General features: G+C 45.1%; 1 protein-coding gene across 1 annotated transcript in view; it reads right to left on the bottom strand.

Moving 5' to 3' along the window:
* The window catches only part of LOC141087469 (probable ATP-dependent RNA helicase DDX47), an 83,833-nt gene that overhangs the window by 32,318 nt on the left and 30,193 nt on the right, over positions 1-21,322 (bottom strand). Inside the window, exons 3-4 of the mRNA XM_073573026.1 lie at positions 11,470-11,586; positions 1,422-1,568 (exon numbers count right to left, since the gene is read on the bottom strand). Coding sequence (XP_073429127.1) covers positions 1,422-1,568; positions 11,470-11,586 — 264 coding nt within the window. The remainder of the gene's footprint in view (positions 1-1,421; positions 1,569-11,469; positions 11,587-21,322) is intronic.

Genomic DNA, 21,322 nt, shown 5'->3' with positions numbered 1-21,322 from the left:
ATCTCACCAGCGACATAGCAGCGGTCGGGGGTCGCTACTTACCTGTCATACGAGGTGATCTTGACGTTCTCCCTCCCGTGTCCACGCGTCGCTCGTCAGCGCCACAGGAAGCTGACGACGAGAAATGGCCCAGGCCGTTCTCGCGCGATCAGCGATAATCAGCGGGGGAGCCGGTCGGAGGTAAGCATCAGACATAGCGATATCGCTAGCAATATCGCTATAACGTCACAAAACCAGTGACGTTATAGCGATATTGCTAGCGATATGGCTTAGTGTGACAGCCCCTTTAGCCTCCTCCTTACCTTGACAAGCCAGAGCTGGTATGTCACTCTCCACAAGAAGAAACCTTACCCCTTAGACCTCAGTCCAGAGCCTCTCACCTAGCCAAACCAGTTCTCATACTTTGCACTGATGAGGGCCAATAGCCCGAAACACCGTGTCTGCAAATTGAGATTCTGATTTGGATTTAATCCTAAGTCATAATGCAAGACGCGTTAAAGGGTCGATTGTGACTTGTAGGGTCGCTACTTCCAACAGGTGGCGCTATAGAGTTCAAGTCCTCTTTCTCACTGTAGAGGCAATTTGCATGGTATAAACCATAAAGACCGGTAGGCGAGGTCCAACTATCAGCTGGTTGTGTGAATGACGCAGCCTCCAAGAGATTTACAGGAGCTTGTAGACCAATTCATACATCACTTGCACCAGGATTACTTTCTTCTGGCTAGGCATGATATTGCAGCATTGTTCCACTGACGTGTATAGGACAATACTACAATATCTTACATCACTGTTGTGGAAAGTACAGTGCAAGAAAAAACTGGCCTGTAAGCTGGTCCATTATAATGGCTGATCAGTGTGTTTACTGCCAAAAGAGCAGATTTTGGCTACAGAAAAACAAACAGCAAAAACTCTGTGTGCGACAACATAGCCTTTACCTTTGAAACTTCCATTATACAAGAGTCCTGACTTTCCAGAGGAGTGGGGTCCCAATTTCCAGCCAGGGGCTCCCAGCATGCATAATGTGGCTTTCCTCACTGTCTTACTCCTTTCTCAGTAATAATACAGCCATTATGTGTGATCTCTGATCACCCCTGCAGGATTCTGCCGTGGATACTGTCTTCTCTTTCTAGACTCAAGCCTGCATTATCCTCCCTGTCTGTGCAAACTCTTCTGTGGATTCTCTGCAAGGAAAGGTGTAAGGTGTGCACAGGAATTAAACCGATGTGTTCTGAGAATATACTGACTGCAGTAATCCTAACTGCACATGATCACTCACAGTACAAATGTATAATGTGGAATATAATAAGCTATCCATTCAGCCTGCACATCAGTATGAAGAATCCACTCCGAGACCTGCTCTAACTATATGCCAAGGATCATTCCAAAAAAAGACCTTGTAATAGGAAACCATTTACGCTTACCTGACTCATTTGGCCATGGAGGGGAATCGCAGTGAAACCAAGATTACCAAGTAGAAGAGCAACTCGCTGTGTATTGTTACATGTGCTGCTGAAGATCATGAAGGAATTCCCTGCTAGTTCATTCAAGATGTACACAAGGTAGCTGTCCTAGAGGGAAACCACAGAATAAGCATCTGATGAAATAGAGGGAAAAATACAACTAGGCCATATTCTGAAGATATAAGATTGGTAAGTGCGCAAAGAAAAACAAATGGCGGCTGTACCGAGCTGGCAGTGCGGCGCAGACCTCGTTCTGATGTCTCCGCAGAGCTGGCAGTGCGGCGTAGAGCTCATTCTGACGTCACCGCAGAGCTCGTTCTGATGTCACCGCAGAGCTGGCTGTGCGGCACAGAGCTCGTTCTGATGTCACCGCAGAGCTCGTTCTAATGTCCCCACAGAGCTGGCAGTGCGGTGCAGAGCTCGTTCTGATGTCACCACAGAGCTGGTACTGCGGCGCAGAGCTTGTTCTGATGTCACCGCAGAGCTGGTAGTGCGGCGCAGAGCTTGTTCTGATGTCACCGCAGAGCTGGTAGTGCGGCGCAGAGCTTGTTCTGATGTCACCGCAGAGCTGGCAGTGCGACGCAGAGCTTGTTCTGATGTCACCACAGAGCTCGTTCTGATGTCACCGCAGAGCTCGTTCTGATGTCACCGCAGAGCTCGTTCTGATGTCACCGCAGAACTCGTTCTGATGTCGCTGAAGAGCTCGTTCTGATGTCACCGCAAAGCTGGCTGTGCGGCACAGAGTTCCCCTGATGTCCCTGCAGAGCTGGCTGTCCGGCGCAGAGCTCGCTGTCCGGCGCAGAGCTCGTTCTGAAGTCAATGCAGAGCTTTGTGGGATTATGAGAGCAGTCATTACATGTTTCACAATGTTTAGGCCACCTTTTATTTAAAAAAAAACAAAAAAACGCTCTGGTGGAGGCGGCTTCTCCTGCAGATCTACATACCTGCTCAACTTACAATATTAATAGATAACTTGCAATTGGTTTAAAAATATCCAGCAAATATTGCTGTCTACTGTCAAATTAAAAATGACCACAGGCAGATCAATGCAAGTTAAAATAGGGATTTTAGTGTGTACTCACCGTAAAATCCTTTTCTCCAAGCCAATCATAGGGGGACACAGACCGTGGGTGTTATGCTGCTTGCCACTAGGAAGACACTAAGAGAACACAGAAAAAAGCTAACTCCTCCTCTGCAGTATACACCCTCTCGCTGGCTGAGATTTCTCCAGTTCGGTGAAAAAGCAGTAGGAGCATTAAACAAGTAACAATATCAATAACTGTCAAAACTTAGGAATGCTACAGTAAGCCAATAGGCTAAACAGGGCGGGTGCTGCTTTCCCCAATGATTGGCTCGGAGAAAAGGATTTTACGGTGAATACACACAAAAATCCCTATTTCTCCTACACCTCATTGGGGGACACAGACCATGGGAGGTCCTAAAGCAGTCCCTGAGTGGAGAGCATACAACTGCTAATACCCCAAGTACCACTGACTTAACACTGTGGTACGGTCGATTGCAGGATGTGTCTGCCAAGAGCTGCATCCGCAGAGGCCTGAGAATGAATTTGGTAATGTTTTGTAAAGGTATGCAGACTGGACCAAGTCGCAGTCTTGCAGACCTGTTCTGCCGTCGCCTGGTGCCGAATGGCCCAAGAGGTGCCCACTGATCGGGTAGAATGCACCTTAATCCCTGCTGGGACAGGTGTATCCCTGACAGGGTAGGATTCCTGAATAGCCAAAACGAATCCACCTGGCTAGCGTAGCTTTTGAAGCGGCTAGACCCTTCCTATGTTCCTCTGGAAGTACGAACAGGGCATCTAACTTGCGGAAGGGAACCGTCCGCGAGATGTACCATCTAAGAGCCGTAACCACATCCAGGGTGTGGAGGACCTTCTCAATGCGATGGATTGGAGCCGGACAGAAGGAAGGCAAAACAATTTCCTCATTGAGATGAAAGGAAGACACGACTTTGGGCAGGAAGGACGGGGACGTCCAGAGAACTGCCTTGTCCTGATGAAAATTCAGGAACGGAGGACGGCAGGACAGGGCCGCCAACTCCAAAACTCGTCTGATTGACATAATTGCCACTAGAAAAAAACAAAGATGGAAAGTGCACATACGGTGTATCGTCTAGAAGAACCACAATAGCAAGCAAGCCCAATCAGTTAGACTCACCTGCTGAAGTTGTGTGAGTCACAACAAACTGGGAATCACTCATAAAAGTCCAGTCGTCGCTGGTATCCCGCTGGTAGTGAATGAAACAAATCCAAAATGGAAAAAAAAACAAAGTGGAAAAAAAGAGCCGGGCTGAATAAACCGCGCTGACCAGAAAATAACGCACCTTCGGCAGTCCATAATAAAAAACTTCTTTAATAAGCCTACGAGTTTCGTGGCAAAACCAGCCACTTCATCAGGGCATAAAGAACAATCACAAATTCAGGATATAAATACAATCACAAACTGTTTCAATACACCTTTCTTTGACATCATTTCCTGTGGAAACGCCCATATATCATATAAAACCATGTACATAAATAAAAAATGCTTAAATATTGTAATTAAAATCCAATAACATTTCTATCAATATCATGGAAATATTATACACCAAAATAACAAAAAATATATATATTATAAAATAAAATGCAAAAAAATATAAACTCGAACCCACCACTTCAGAACAACTCAAAAATGTAGTTCACGTGTCTTAGCCCACTAGACCACACCAAATCCACATACCTCCTCAGATCCTCATATATAATTAACAAATACCCCACTCATTTTATTATTTCACCAGAATATGTCTAAAAAAGGTCACTATTTTCATTTAAACCCATCGGTTGGAGTGTGTTTAATCTATATATCCAATAAGTTTCCTTTCTTTTTAAATTTTGTATTCTATTTGGGGTATGTTCGGATACATGATCTATGGGAAGCACAGTCAGAGACACAGAACCCTGATGGAACACTGCGCAATGACGGGACAAACCATGTTTCATATATCCTTTCTGAATGTTAAATCTATGGAAATTAATCCTCTTATGTAATGGTTGAGATGTCCTACCTACATATTGCTTCCCACAGTTACATTGAATCAGAGAGATGACAAAACTGGTCATACACGTCATCTTATATCTGATCCTAAATTCCCCACTGGGATAACTAAGGGAGTGAAATCTATCAGTAGAATCAATTATAGATCTACAACACTGACAGCCCTTCCTGTTACATTGAAAAGCGCCTTTTTTCTCATGTGGTATACTACTGTTTAGTGAAATATCCCTTGAGGAGATAACACTAGGGGCTAAAATATTCTTAATGGTGGGAGCTCTTCTAAAAATCAACCCCGGCTTCTGATCCACCACCTTATTCAGAACTGGATCATTTAAAACAATTTTCCAGTGCTTTTCCAATATGTTACAAATCTGAGAATTCTGCACAGAAAAAGTGGTTACAGAATTCACATCATAATTATCCTCACCTCTATCAGTCTTACGAGAATAAATTAAATCATTTTGGGTCAAATTAATCCTCCGTGGTGATTATGGGGCAAAATTAGTGTTATATAAACGCTTAATTGATGATATTATTGTCATTTATAATAATGAAGGGAATGATGTAAAAAAATTTCTAGATGGGGTGACTAATAATTGTTGGGGTATAGAATTGATTGCACTGATTGATAAGCAGAGTGTTATTTTTTTGGATCTCATTATTTATGTAGAAAATTCTGAGAAGGTTCTTACTAGTAATTATTTTAAAAAGGTTGATGCCAATGGCTATGTTCACTATAATAGTGGCCATTATAAACCTTGGCTTAAAAATATTCCCCGCAATCAATATACTAGGATTAGAAAAAATTGCTCCTCAGATATAAACTTAGAGGAGGGGAGCAAAGTTTTATTAAATAGATTTCAAGAAAAAAATTATCCTTCTAGACTGATAAAAGAGCATATAAATCAGCAAAAAATTTGACCCAAAAGGATTTAATTTATTCACGTAAGACTGATAGAGGTGTGGATAATTATGATGTGAATTCTATAACCACTTTTTCTGTGCAGAATTCTCAGATTTGTAACATATTGGAAAAGCACTGGAAAATTGTTTTAAATGATCCAGTTCTGAATAAGGTGGTGGATCAGAAGTCGGGGTTGATTTTTAGGAGGGCTCCCACCATTGAGAATATTTTAGCCCCTAGTGTTATCTCCTCAAGGGATATTTCACTAAACAGTAGACCACATGAGAAAAAAGGCACTTTTCAATGTAACAGGAAGGGCTGTCAGTGTTGTAGATCTATAATTGATTCTACTGATAGATTTCACTCCCTTAGTTATCCCAGTGGGGAATTTAGGATCAGATATAGGATGATGTGTATGACCAGTTTTGTCATCTATCTGATTCAATGCAACTGTGGGAAGCAATATGTAGGTAGGACATCTCAACCATTACATAAGAGGATTAATTCCCATAGATTTAACATTCGGAAAGGATATATGAAATATGGTTTGTCCCGTCATTGCGCAGTGTTCCATCATTGTTCTGTGTCTCCGACGGTGCTTCCCATAGATCATGTATCCAAACATACCCCGAATATAATACAAAATTTAAAAAGAAAGGAAACTTATTGGATATATAGATTAAACACACTCCAACCGATGGGTTTAAATGAAATTAGTGACCTTTTTTAGACATATTCTGGTGAAATAATAAAATGAGTGGGGTATGTGTCAATTATATATGAGGATCTGAGGAGGTATGTGGATTTGGCGTGGTCTAGTGGGCTAAGACACGTGAGATATTGATAGAAATGTTATTGGATTTTAATTACAATATTTAAGCATTTTTTATTTATATACATGGTTTTATATGATATATGGGCGTTTCCACAGGAAATGATGTCAAAGAAAGGTGTATTGAAACAGCTTGTGATTGTATTTATATCCTGAATTTGTGATTGTTCTTTATGCCCTGATGAAGTGGCTGGTTTAGCCACGAAACGTGTAGGCTTATTAAAGAAGTTTTTTATTATATAGACTGCCGAAGGTGCCTTATTTTCTGGTCAGCGTGGTTTATTCAGCCCGGCTCTTTTTTTCCACTTTGGTTTTTTTTCCATTTTGGATTTGTTTCATAATTGCCAGTAGAAAGACCACCTTCCAGGAGAGAACAGTTAGTGGTATGTCCTGCAGTGGTTCGAAAGGAGCCTCCTGTAAGGCACTGAGAACCAAGTTAAGGTCCCATGATTCCAATGGCCTTTTATAGGGAGGCGCCACAAGGGAAACTCCCTGAATGAACGTCTTCACCTGCAGCTTTGTGGCAATCTTGCGTTGGAATAGAACTGACAAGGCTGCAATTTGACCCTTAAGCGAGCTAAGCGTGAGGCCTGACTTTAATCCGGATTGAAGGAATTCCAATATGGAAGGAATGGAAAACACCAGAGGGGATCCATCATGGTCCTTGCACCACGAGAAGAAGGTTTTCCAGGTGCGATGGTCAATGCGCATGGACTCGGGCTTCCTAGCACTAATCATGGTGGAGATCACGTCGTGAGAAAAACCAGCCTGTGTTAAAATCCAGGATTCAACGGCCACGCCGTCAAAGACAAGGACTCGGAGTTCTGGTGGTAAATCGGGCCCTGTGAGAGTAGATCCATGCGATCTGGAAGTCGCCAGGGAATGTCGACGACCAGTTGTACTAGTTCTACGTACCATGCCCGGCGCGACCAGTCTGACGCGACTAGGATCACTGGTACTCCTTCTGCTATGATTTTCTTGATGACCCTCGGGAGCAAGGGAAGAGGGGGAAAAATGTACGGGAGCTGGAACTGGTGCCACGGCAGAACTAGGGCGTCCACTCCAATGGCGCATGGATCGCGCAATGAATCGAGGAACCTTATTGTTTAGTCTTGAAGCCATGAAAACCCACATCCGGAGTCCCTCAACGATGGCAAATCTGCTGAAATACTTCCGGATGAAGAGACCACTCTCCTGAGGCAAGGCCTTGGCGACTGAGAAAATCTGCCGCCCAATTCTCTACGCCCGGGATGTGGATCGCGAATGGTTAGTCTCGGCCTAATGGAGGATGTGACTCACTTTATGCATGGCCATCCTGCTCCGAGTACACCCCCTGACTGTTGATATACGCCACAGACATAGCGTTGTCGGATTGGATCCTGATGGGGTGACTTGCGAGGAGATGGTGGAAACTCAGTAGGGCTAATCTGATCACTCGTATCTCCAAGATTTTGATGGGGAGACGTGACTCCCGAGTTGATCAACGACCCTGTGCCGTGTGGTGACGAAAAACCGCACCCCAGCCCAGAAGACTTGCGTCGGTGGTCACCACCGACCATCGAACTGGGAGAAAAGACTTCCCTTGACTCAGGGAGGATTTCAGTGTCCACCACTTGAGGACTTGTCTGACACGCAGGGACACAAGGAACAGACTGTCCAGGGAGAACGGATTCTTATCCCAAGTCAACAGCAACGCATGTTGCAAAGGGCGGAGATGGAACTGTGCAAATGGGACCGCTTCCATCGCTGCCACCATCTTTCCGAGAACTCTCATGCTGAAACGTATGGAGTGAGAAACCAGTCGGGAAAGAGTCTGCGCTCCCTGTTGTAAGGCTCGGGCCTTTTCTGGAGGGAGAATGACCAACCCGCGGGAAGTGTCCAAGATCATTTCCAAAAAGCAAATCTGCTGAGGCGGTGTTGGGGAAGACTTTTCGAAGTTTATCTTCCAACCCAGGCGAGAAAGTGTATTTACTGTGATATCCACGGATTCCTCGCAGGCTGGAAGGGACGGACCCTTGATCAGCAGGTTGTCCAGATATGGCAGCAAAGAATGGCCATGACAGCCGCCATGACCTTGGTAAAGACCCTGGGGGCGGTGGCGAGTCCGAAGGGCAAGGCAACGAACTGGAAGTGTTCCTTGCGAATTTCAAAATGCAGGAACTGCTGGTGGGACGGGCAAATCAGGATGTGAAGGCAAGCATCTTTGATATCGATGGATGCTAGAAACTCTCCTTTTTCCATGGAGGCGACAACTGATTTAATAGCTTAAGGTCCAGTATGGGCCGCATCATACCATCATTCCGTCCTTCTTTGGAACCACAAAAAGGTTTGAATAAAACCCCCTGAACCTTTCGTCTTGAGGTACCGGAATGATGACTCCGTCCCTTTGCAGCACATGAACGGCCCGAAGGAAAGCTGTTGTTTTTTCCTGTCCTCACCTCCCAAGACAAAGCCATGTCGGAGGGGTGGGGGGAAGAAAATTCTATTTTGTATCCGGAGGACACCAGTTCCCTGACCCACTCATCATGGACGACCACGAGCCAGGTGTGGCTGAATGACAGCAGACGGCCGCTTACTTTGTCGGTGTCGGCCGGATACCACAACAAGTCATTGAATAGAGGATCTATGGGATCTTCTTCTTTAGATCCAGATGCCCTTGGCCTGGGCTTCCAAGAGCAGTTAGGTCTGTATGAGACCTGGGAACCTCTGTCTCCATGTGGGGATCGACCTGATCCGGACGAGAAGGTTGTGGAGGACCAACTGGAATTGTTGCAAAAAGGTCGAAAGCGAGACGGTTGTTGATTCCGAAACGGCCGGACAGCCCTTTGTTGGGGAAGGAATTTACTTTTCCCCCCGGTAGAGTCAGAAATGAGTTGGTCCAGCTTCTCTCCAAATAGGCGACCAGTTTGATAGAGCAGAGAACTCAACGATCTTTTGGAGGTGGAGTCCGCCTGCCAGTCGTGGAGCCATAGGGCTCTTCTAATGGAGACTGCATTAGCGGTAGCCTGAGCAGCGCAATTGGCGGCATCTAAAGAAGCATCCGCTACAAAGTCACCTGCGTCAATTATCTGCCTGGCGACACTTGTTGCCTCCAGAGGAAGATTGCTACCTTGGAAGGCAGTAATTAAGACTTCTGCCCAAGCGGCCATTGCTTTAGCCACCCAAGTCGCTGCGAAAGATGGAAAAAGTGCCGCTCCAGAAGCTTCAAAAACTGAGCGAGCGAAGTAGTCAATTTGACGATCGGAGGGGTTTCTGACTAAAGAGCCCTCAGAAACAGATAGAAGCGTCTTAGAAGCAAGCCGTGATACAGGAGGGTCCACCGATGGGGACTGTAACCAATCCTTCATCAGATCTGGCGCAAAGGGGTATTTAGCCTTGACAGGCTTTTTCCCTGTGAACCGTTTATGTGGCCGGTCCCTATGTTTCTGGACAATGTCGTTAAACTCCGGATGGCTGGCAAATACCCTGCGTACACGTTTAGTCGTCTTAAAGGAGGTAACGTGTTCCGGAGCGGGAATATTTTCCTCGTCCAACATCAGAATCTTGTTGACTGATTCTATAAGAGAATCAAGCGACTCTTGGTCAGTTGGGGGATTCTGAGGGACTGACGTGTCAGACTCGAATTCAGAGTCATGTTTCGCTGCGAATATTAGGAGAGCGAGAGACAGAACTCGCCGATGCTGAAGCGCGAGCGTGACTAGGAGACGCGTCATGGGTCCGCTTTATAGAGACCTGAGGATCCTTTGAACAAGTATGGCCCCTGCTGGTGGACGATTCCCGTCGCCAGAGCCCTCCTCGGGCAGTAAAGACGCGTTCTGACTTAAAGAGAATTCCCGGAGGGAGTCTATAGCCTTGGTCAGTGATTCTACAGACCATGACAGGAACGCAGCCCACTCAGGGGGACTAAACTCAGGGAGCACCATAGCAACGGCGGCGGATGGCATTTGAGTACAAGCCGGGTCGCAATCCATGCATAGCGGATTAGTTTGGGCACTGGGCAAGGCAGTCTTGCAAGTGGTACAAGCGGTAAAGAATGCAGTGTGCTTCTTAGTAGCCCGTTTGGCCTCCTTAGATTGAGACATAGCGCCCCTGAAAGGGTTACAGGCAGAGCCTGAGCTGCAGGGAATGTGCAGAGAAGGGGTTAAGCTTTGCTCTGAGGGCAGATGCAGCTTACCCACGGTCCTGATGCTGCGTCCCCGGGAGGAATAGCGGTGGCCCTGTAGCATCACCAGATGCTGTCTGTCAAAGTGCGCATGCCCGCAGCCGTCACAGAGCCTGAGGTGAAAAAGGACAAGGCCCCCGAGACTAGCAGGGTGCTTCTCGTACAGAGCGAGAAGCGCCAAAGATGTGGGCGGCGGCGCTAACGGTGGGTGGCGCTATGTAAATTGCGGCATAGTAGGCCGGAAAGCTGGGGACTAAACTTCTTGGCATACCCACGGTGAGCACCGCGGGGGGGAGACGCGCGACGGGGCACCGGTGTACCTCCGCTGACACTAAGTTAGAACTTATCCCAGGGAAGAGGACCCAACCCCAAACCTCCAGTCCGGTGCTCAGGCAGGCCGCGCTGTCCGGGGCCTTCCAGCAGCAGGTCTCATCCTCCTGGGGCGATGTAGCAGAGCTGGAGGGGTTCTTAAAGGGGTACACCTCAATCGATCCTCCGTATGGGCAGGGGGATGGCGAGGCCATGGGGCGGATTCAGGGCATCTGAAAGCGCTCTAAAGTCTTCTCCATGCACTCCTCGTGCTCCGTACGCTTGCCCACGTATCTGTGTGAGGAGATCGGGACCGTAAGGGAACCATCGCCCAGAAGAATCAGGTATGCCCCAGTTGTCGCAGGAGAGGGTACAGGGAGGTATACTCCGCATTCTCGCCTGTTGTTGGTTCGGGGGAGAGCGGACTGTTGAAAGGAACCGTCGCCCCCTTCACTCCGTTAATTAAATTTACAGAAAAAATTTCAAAAATCGAAAATAAAAACGTTGGGGTCTGAAGCCAGACCCAAGTGCCTCCTACAGACACTAAGCAAGAACTGGGGAAATCTCAGCCAGCGAGAGGGTGTATACTGCAGAGGAGGAGTTAAATTTTTTCTGTGTTCACTTAGAGTTCTCCTAGTGGCAAGCAGCATAACACCCACGGTCTGCGTCCCCCAATGAGGCGTAGGAGAAAATATTGTAACACGAGAGGCAGTTTTATGCAATTTCCTCATCAATTCCGAAATAAATACCTTGAACTTGGAAGGGATGAAAACATAATACTGTTGTAGTTTCTCTACAGTTTGATACTTCGAGGACACTGCACATTTCACTGGGTCTTTTAAAGCTGCACGTTGCAGTTTTTGCACCTGAGGAAAGAATAAAAATTGTGAAATAATTACAGCTTTAAATGAAGATGTTACAAAATATATCTGAACTTTTCAAAGTGCCCCATAGGAACATTGCATCTCAGTGTAATACTGCTCAAGTGCTTCATCACAGACATGTAGGGCTCAGACCAGCAATAAAGACAAAAAAGTGCAGAACCTTTTTAAAAAATAAAAAGGCAAACATATGTATAACAAAAAACATGAAGAATTGGTTAAAGTAAAATATATCGTAATATATTAGGTAAATATACGTCAAAGGTCGTAAACGGATAAATTGTTGATTTACTACAAGAGTTCAAGGAGGGCCTGGACACCTGTCTTGAAAGATATTACAGGTTATGGGCACTATATTCTGAAATGGGATGTTGATCCAGGGAACTAGATTGCGGTATATGGAGTTGGAAAGGATTACTTCCCCCAATATGGCACAATTTGCATTTGCATCTTGGTGTTTTTGCCTTCATCTGAATCAATGTTAGGCTATAGGTTTAAGTTGATGGAATCATATTCTACCTCCAACCTTAAAAACGATGAAACCTGATGACCTGTTGAAGCGCAATGTAAGCGTGAAACGATCGTCGTCTGTACTTGCTCCATGGCTTTATCTGCCTGCTGTTGGTAACTTGATGCCACAATAAAGGATTATCTTGCACGGGACGGAATGTGCCTATCCACTTTCTTCTCTATGGATATACAGACTATTTTCCTTGGAAGTGGCACCCGTGTTCCCTGACGTGTGTGCAGCTTCATTAACCCGAGGTCATGCAGCTGTGCCTTTGTCTCTGCTTTTTCTATTCTATGGTATGTGATTAAAAACTATGAAAGCTAACCAGAGACTAGACTTTTTGTATAGACACACACGGCTCTGCTAAATATGCACATACAGAGAAAACCAAAAACAATTACTGTATATACTCGTGTATAAGCAGACCCATGTATAAGCCGACCCCCCTAATTTTGCCACAAAAAACTGGGAAAACTTATTGACTCGCGTATAAGCCTAGGGTTAAATGGTGGTCCAAGAAGATGCTCCATAGATAAAACCCCCCCATATGCTGCTGCACAAGGGTTAAAGCTGGCCCAAGAAGATGCTCCATAAATACCCCCCCTATGCTGCTCCACAAGGGTTAATGCTGGCCCAAGAAGATGCTCCATAAATACCCCCATATGCTGCTGCACAAGGGTTAATGCTGACCCATAAATACCCCCATATGCTGCTCCACAAGGGTTAATACTGCCCCATAAATACCCCCCATATGCTGCTCCACAAGGGTTAATGCTGCTCCACAAGGGTTAATGCTGCCCCATAAATACCCCCATATGCTGCTCCACAAGGGTTAATGCTGCCCCATAAATACCACCCATATGCTGCCCCACAAGGGTTAATGCTGCCCCATAAGATGCTCCATAAATACCCCTTATTTGCTGCTGTTGCAATAAAAAAAAAGTGACACACTCACCTATCCGTCGCTGGGGGCCAGGTGCCGGTGTCCTGAGCCCCTGGCAGTGGCGATATTCACCTGTCCCCGTTTTAAGCCGTGCACCGCTGTGTCTCCTGGATCTCTGCATTGACAGCAGAGGGCGCGCACTGACTACGTCATCGCGCCCTCTGCCGTCACAGCAGGAGGACCTGGAGACACAGCGGTGCACGGCTTGGAATGGGAACAGGTGAAGATCACTCTGCCCCCGTCATACTCACCCCTCCTAGAGCAAGGTCTTCCCTGCAGCGACAGCCCCCACTTCTCCCTCTGCAGTCTGCTTCCTGCATTCAGCTGGTCACGTGGTACCGCTCACTAAACTCAAATATGTGCATATTCATGAGTTTAATGAGCGGTACCACGTGACTGCTGAATGCAGGAAGCAGACGGCAGAGGGAGACGCAGAGGCTGCAGAGAAGTGCCAGGAGAGGGGAGTATGATCTCTGACCCCCTCGCTCCCCCCTCCCCTGGTATATGACTCACGTATAAGCCGAGAGGGGGACTTTCAGCCCAAAAAAATGGGCTGAAAATCTTGGCTTATACACGAGTATATACGGTATCCTAAAATAAAAAAGTAAATTGCAAAAATTGCATGAAGGTAGTAAAAATAATAAGGGTATTTAGGAAACATAATTTTGATCAAAAGAATGTACAAGCCATCCCGCCACGTCAAGGCAACCCTTGTGGGACAGTCCTAACTTATATTTAAAACCTTTCCACTTGTCAAGTGACGTAAATGTGAACAAGGATCGAGGGACTGGACCATCAGTAATAGCATAGGCCAGACAGGATGGATTTTCCAACTCTGAACAGGGTGGTCACACCCTTATATGCACAGAATGCACATTGAACTAAATGAGAAATTAGATGCACATACAGACACACATGGCTCTGCTACATATGCACATACAGACACACGGCTCTGCTACATATGCATATATAGAGACACACACTGCTACATATGCATTGTAAGGATTGTACTCACTCAGCTGCAGCAGGAGGAAAAACAGGAGGCGTGCTTCTTTAACCCCTTCATGACCAAGCTTGTTTTGACCTTAATGATCAGACCATTTTTTGCAATTCTCACCAGTGTCCCTTTATGAGGTAATAACTCTAGAACGCTTCAACGTATTGTAGAGATTCCGAGAATGTCTTTTCGTGACATATTGGGCTTCATGATAGTGGTAAATTTAGGTGGATAATTTTTGCGTTTGTGAAAAAAAAAAAAAATCGGATATTTGGCGAAAATTTTGTAATTTTCAAATTTTTAATTTTTATTCTGTTAAACTAGAGAGTTATGTGACACAAAATAGTTAATAATTAACATTTCCCACATGTCTACTTTACATCAGCACAATTTTGGAAACAAAATTTTTTTTTGTTAGGAAGTTATAAGGGTTAAAACTTGACCAGCAATTTTTCATTTTTACAACAAAATTTACAAAACCATTTTTTATTAGGGACCACCTCACATTTGAAGTCCGTTTGAGGGGTCTATATGGCTGAAAATACCCAAAAGTGACACCATTCTAAAAACTGCACCCTTCAAGCTGATCAAAATCACATTCAAGAAGTTTATTAACCCTTCGGGTGTTTCACAGCAGCAGTAGCAATGTGGAAGGAAAAAATGAACATTTAACTTTTTAGTCACAAAAATGATCTTTTAGCAACAATTTTTTTTATTTTCCCAAAGGTAAAAGGAGAAAATGGACCCCAAAAGTTGTTGAATTTGTCCTGAGTATGCTGAAACCCCATATGTGGGCGGGAACCACTGTTTGGGCGCACGGCAGGGCTCAGAAGGGAAGGAGCGCCATTTGACTTATTGAATGGAAAATAGGCTCCAATCGTTAGCGGACACCATGTCGTGTTTGGAGAGCCCCTGTATGCCTAAGCTTTACAGCTCACTCACAAATGACCGCATTTCGGAAACTAGACCCCTTAAGGAACTTATCTAGATGCATAGTGAGCACTTTGAACCCCCAGGTGCTTCACAAATTGATCAGTAAAAATGAAAATGTACTTTTTTTTTCACAAAAAAATTATTTTAGCCTCAATTTTTTCATTTTCACATGGGCAACAGGATAAAATGGATCCTAAAATTTGTTGGGCAATTTCTCCTGAGTACACAGATACCTCATATGTGGTCATAAACCACTGTTTGGGTGCACGGCAGGGCTCGGAAGGGAAGGAGAGCCATTTGACTTTTTGAATAGAAAATTCGCTCCAATCGTTAGCAGACACCATGTCGCGTATGGAAAGACCCTGATGTGCCTAAACATTGGAGTTCCCCACAAGTGACATCATTTTGGAAACTAGACCCCCTAAGGAACTTGTCTAGATTTGTGGTGAGCACTTTGAACCCCAAAGTGCTTCACCAAAGTTTATAACACAGAGCCATGAAAATAAAAAAAAAATTTTTCCTCAAAAATTGATTTTTTAGCCCCGCAATTTATTTTCACAAATGTAACAGGAGAAATTGGACCCCAAAAGTTGTTGTCCAGTTTGTCCTGAGTAAGCTGGTACCCCATATGTGTGTGTGTGGGGGGGGACCAGTTTGGGCACACGTCAGGGCTCGGAAGGGAAGTAGTGACGTTTTGAAATGCCGACTTTGATGGAATGGTCTGTGGGTGTCATGTTACGTTTGCAGAGCCCCTGATGTGCCTAAACAGTAGAAACCCCCCAAAAGTGACCCCATTTTGGAAACTAGACCCCCAAGGAGCTTATTTAGATGTGTGGTGAGCACTTTGAACCCCCAAGTGCCTCACAGAAGTTTATAACGTAGAGACGTAAAAAAAAAATTGGGGGCAAAAAGATCATTTTTGTGAAAAATGATTTTTTATATTTTACCAAGCGTAGCAAGAGGAATTGGACCCAAAACGTTGTTGTGCAATTTGTGTTGAGTAGGCTGATACCCCATATGTGGGGGTAAACCTCTGTTTGCGTGCACGGTAGAGCTCGGAAGGGAAAGAGGGCCATTTGACTTTTTCAACGCAGAATTGGCTGGAATTATGATCTGACACCATGTTGCATTTGCAGAGCTCCTGATGTGCCTGAACAGTGGAAACCCAAACACTTGACACCATTTCGGAAACTCGACCACCTAAGGAGCTTATCTAGATGTGTGGTGAGCTCCTTGAACCCCCAAGTGGTTCACAGAAGTTTATAACGCAGAGCTGTGAAAATAAAAAATAATTTTTTTTTCACAAATATTTTTTAGCCCTCAATTTTTTATTTTCCCAAGGGTAAAAAGAGAAATTAGACCCCCAAGGTTGTTGTGCAATTTTTCCTGAGTACGCTGATACCCCATATGTTGGGGTAAAGCACTATTTGGATACATGTCGGGGCTCGGAAGGGAGGGAACACTGACTTTTTTGACGCAAAATTGGCTGGAATCAATAGTGGTGCCATTTCGCGTTTGTAGACCCCCTGGTGTACCTAAATAGTGGAAACCCTCTCAATTCTAACTCAACCCCAACACACCCCTAACCCTAATCTCAACCCTAACCCCAACACACCCCTAAACCTAATTCCAACTATAGCCCTAACCACAAGCCTAACCCTAATCCCAACCCCACCACACCCCTAACCTTAACCCTAATTCCAACCCTAACCCTAATTCCAACCCTAAAGGAAAAATAAAAATAAATATTTTTTCTTTAATTTATTATGTGTCCCTACCTATGGGGGTGATAAAGGGGGGATTTATTTACTTTTTTTTGTACTTTGATCACTGTGATAGTTTATCAGTGATCAAAATGTACCTGTAAAATGAATGAATGAATGAATCTGCCGTCTGGCAGATTCGCGGGCGCACTGTGCATGCGCCCGTCATTTTGTAAGATGGCGGCGCCCATGGAAAGAAGACGGCGGGACACCGGGAGGTACCGCGACTCAGGAGGTACCGGTGGGACTATAGAGGGGGATCGGAAGGCAGGGGAAGTGGGGGGAAGCGGAGGGGGAGCAAATACTGACGGCGGAGGCCTATCACCGCCGTCAGTCGGTGGCACATAGCCGGCCTCAGTCGGTGTGTGTGTGTGTGGGGGGGGGGGCGGATCATGGTCTCCAGCCATGGCAGATGCTATTGCAGCATTGGCCATGGCTGGATTGTAGTATTTTACCAAATATCATTGGTGAAATATTACTATCGCTCTGATTGGCTGTTTCACTTTCAACAGCCAATCAGAGCGATCGTAGCCAAGGGGGGGCTAAGCCAGGGTGGTGAAGTACAAAGCCCCCTGTACGTGCGGGGTCAATTGACCTTTCAGTGACCCCGTTCACCCAACCCGCAGGAGGGCAATTAACCCCTTAAGCCCCAAGGGTGGTTTGCACGTTCATGACCGGGCCAATTTTTACAATTCTGACCACTGTCCCTTTATGAGGTAATAACTCTGAAACGCTTCCATGGATCCTGGTGATTCTGACATTGTTTTCTCGTGACATATTGTACTTTATGCTAGTGGAAAAATTTCATTCAAATAACTTGCGTTTATTTGTGAAAAAAATGGAAATTTGGTGAAAATTTTTAAAATTTCGCAATTTTCCAACTTTGAATTTTTATGCCCTTAAATCACAGAGATGCGGCACACAAAAAACTTGATAAGTAACATTTCCCACATGTTTACTTTACATCAGCACAATTTTGGAACCAAAATTTTTTTTTAGTTAGGAAGTTATAAGGGTTAAAAATTTACCAGCGATTTCTCATTTTTGCAACACCATTTTATTTTTACGGACCACATCACATTTGAAGCTACTTTGAGGTGTCTATATGATAGAAAATACACAAAAGTGACACCATTCTAAAAACTACACCCCTTAAGGTGCTCAAAACCACATTCAAGAAGTTTATTAACCCTTCAGGTGCTTCACAGGAATTTTTTGAATATTTAAAAAAAAATTGAAAATTTAACTTTTTTTTTTTTTTTACACAAAAAAAATACTTCAGGTTCATTTTTTTTTATTTTACCAAGGGTAACAGGAGAAATTGGACTGCAAAATTTATTGTGCAATTTGTCCTGAGTACGCTGATAACTGATATGTGAGGGGGAACCACTGTTTCGGCGCATGGCAGAGCTCAGAATGGAAGGAGCGCCGTTTGACTTTTTCAATGCAAAATTGCCTGGAATTCAGAGCGGAAGGGAAGTAGTGACGTTTTGGAATGTAGACTTTGATGGAATGGTCTGCGGGTGTCATGTGCGTTTGGAGAGCCCCTGATGTACCTAAACTATTGAAACTCCCCACAAGTGACCCCATTTTGGAAACTAGACCCCCCACGGAACTTATCTAGATGTGTGGTGAGCACTTTGAACCCCCAAGTGCTTCACAGAAGTTTAGAACGCCCGGGCGTAAAAATAAAAAAAACATTTTTTTTCCACAAAAATGATATTTTTGCCCCCAATTTTTTTATTTTTTTAAGGGTAACTGGAGAAATTGGACCCCAAAAGTTGTTTTGCAATTTGTCCTGAGTAGGCGGATACCCCGTATTTGAGGGTAAAACACTGTTTGGGTGCATGGCAGAGCTTGGAAGGGAAGGACCACCATTTGACTTTTTCAACTTAGAATTGGCTGGAATTGAGATCAGATGCCATGTTGCATTTGGAGAGCACCTGATGTGCCCAAACAGTGGAAACCCCCAATTCTAACTCCAACACACCCCTAACCCTAATCTCAGCCGTAACCCTAGCCCTAACCCTAACCCTAATGGGAAAATGAAAATAAATACATTTTTTTTTATTTTATTATTTTTCCCTAACTAAGGGGGTGATAACGGGGGGTTTGATTTACTATTTATGACGGTTTTTATGTTTGGCAGTCATACGCTAAAAGACGCTTTTTATTGTAAAAATAAATAGTTTTTGCATCACCACATATTGAGAGCTATAATTTTTCCGTATTTTGACCCACCGAGTCATGTGAGGTCTTATTTTTTTCGGGAGGAGTTGACGTTTTTATTGGTACCATTTTCGGGCACGTGACATTTTTTGATCGCTTTTTATTCCGATTTTTGGGACATAGAATGAACAAAAACCAGCGTTTTATGAATTTCTTTTGTGGGGGTGCGTTTAAACCGTTCCGTGTGCAATAAAATTGATAAAGCGGCTTTATTCTTCGGGTCAGTACGGTTACAGCGATATCTCATTTAGGTCGATTTTTATGTTTTGTCAGTTTTATGCAATGAAAACTATTTTATATAAAAAATAATTATTTTTGCATCGCTTTGTTCTGCGAGCTATAACTTTTTAATTTTTTCGCTGATGAGGCTGTATGGCGGCTCGCTTTTTGCGGGACATTGACGTTTTCAGCAGTACCATGGCTATTTATATGCGTCATTTTGATCGCGCGTTATTGCACTTTTTGTTCGGCTGTATGATAAATCATTATTTTTGGCTTTTTTTTATTTTTTAAGGGGTTCGCTAAAGGGGTTAACTAATGGGATAGTTTTATAGGGCAGGTTGTTACGGACACGGCAATACCAAATATGTGTACTTTTATTGTTTTTTTTGTTTTTTTTATTCCCAAAAAATGAATTTATTGGGGGAATTTTTTTTTTTCTTATTTATTTGGCGATATTTTTTTAATTATTTTAACACTTTTTTTTTTAACTTCATTACATTGTCCCAGGTGGGACATCACTGTCCTGTGACAGATCAGCGATCTGTCACAGGCAGTGCAGCAGGCTTCCTCATGCCTGCGCTTTGCAGGCACTGAGGAAGCAGCTCCCTGCAGGCCCCCGTCGCCATCTTGGATTCGGGGGCCTGCAGGGAAGGAGCCCCCCACAGCAGCGCTGCACATTGCGCTGCTGTGGGGGGCTCAGGGAAGCATGGAGGGAGCCTCCTCCCTGCCGATGCTTCCCTTTAACCCCCGGTACACCGCGATCGTGTTTGATTGCGGTGTGCAAGGGGTTAACGTGTTGGGGGCGGTCCGTGACCGCCCCTGACACATTGTGCCGGGTGTCAGCTGTGATAATCAGCTGACACCCGGCCACGATCAGCGGCGCTCACCAAGTGGGAGCCGCTGATCGCTATGACGTACTATCCCGTCCCTGGGAATTAAGTCCCAGGGCACATGGACGGGATAGTACGTCATATGGGATTAAGGGGTTAATTCATGACGCCACATAGGCGTCACTGGTCAGATTGGCACAGCTTTTCATGACGCCTATTTGGCGTCATTGGTCGGGAAGGTGTTAAAGGAGTCCGTGTGGGTTTATTTGCTCCATAAACCCCAAAAGCAACAACAAAAGGTTTCCAGCCTTCAGAGCAGGCAAAAGCAACACAAACCGTCCTTAGCTGGGCTTTGTTCCCTCAGGCCCTGTGAGCACACAGGCTAGGGCAATGTCCAGGACAGAGGCTCCGTCTTGAGCTATACACACAGGAGGCCTTCTACCTACCAAGTCACAGACTATGTGCTAAACCAGAGCCTCCATTATGTAGGCTGTAACCACACCCACAGGTGAGGTATGAATCACATGGGCTGGTCACATGGTCATGACCTCATTGCAGGTCCTGAAGGAAAACAGGGGTACACTCCACACCCTCACCCATAGATGAGGTAATATGGGTAGCCGGACCCTCCCATCTCTCATAGCTATCCGCAACCCGGACCCAGGTGCACTAAATGACATCTTTAGTGCTCATGTACACTAGAGACAAAATACTCCGGATTGCATTGCAGGGAGCATCCATCCCTGTGACATATACCTCCCATTAACCACGCGACCACCAGTCACACCACAAATTCTCCCCCTCTGTTCAAACCTGTGGGGTTGAACACTTGTCCTACATGGAGGGCCTCAAGACAGGGCACCCATGTCACCTTGCCCTACAAGTCGAGAGTACTGTCTCAGTCGGCTTTGGGAGTCATTCATCATCACATCCTTGTTAGGCCACCCCTGCCACCAGCGGTCAGTATGTCTGCCTTGGGCTTCAGCCCTTGAGTCACCATCTGTGTGTCACCAGACCCTTTTTAATCAACCTACTTTCCAAGTGTGCCATTTCACGCGACCTTTCTTTCCATGGCTGCCACCCACGGTTGTTGTAGTTATGAGTCCACTGTCCAGTCGAGCCTACTGGCTGATCTGAGTCTGGCCCTTTATCACTACGTCTGCTACCGGGTCTCCTGCTTATGCTACTCAGCCATGAGTTAACAGAGGAGTCGCCATCTCTAACCCCCTTTGCTTCAGACCACATACTGCCAGTCTCAAGAGAAACCTCTCGTCTCTCCCTGTCCCGGGCTGG

Source organism: Dendrobates tinctorius, unplaced genomic scaffold (assembly GCF_039654945.1).
Source record: "Dendrobates tinctorius isolate UK_male_01 unplaced genomic scaffold, ASM3965494v1 ptg000033l, whole genome shotgun sequence".
NCBI classification, from domain to species: domain Eukaryota; kingdom Metazoa; phylum Chordata; class Amphibia; order Anura; family Dendrobatidae; genus Dendrobates; species Dendrobates tinctorius.
Note: the sequence above shows the minus strand (reverse complement) of the source record. Positions and strands in the feature narration are given on the sequence as shown.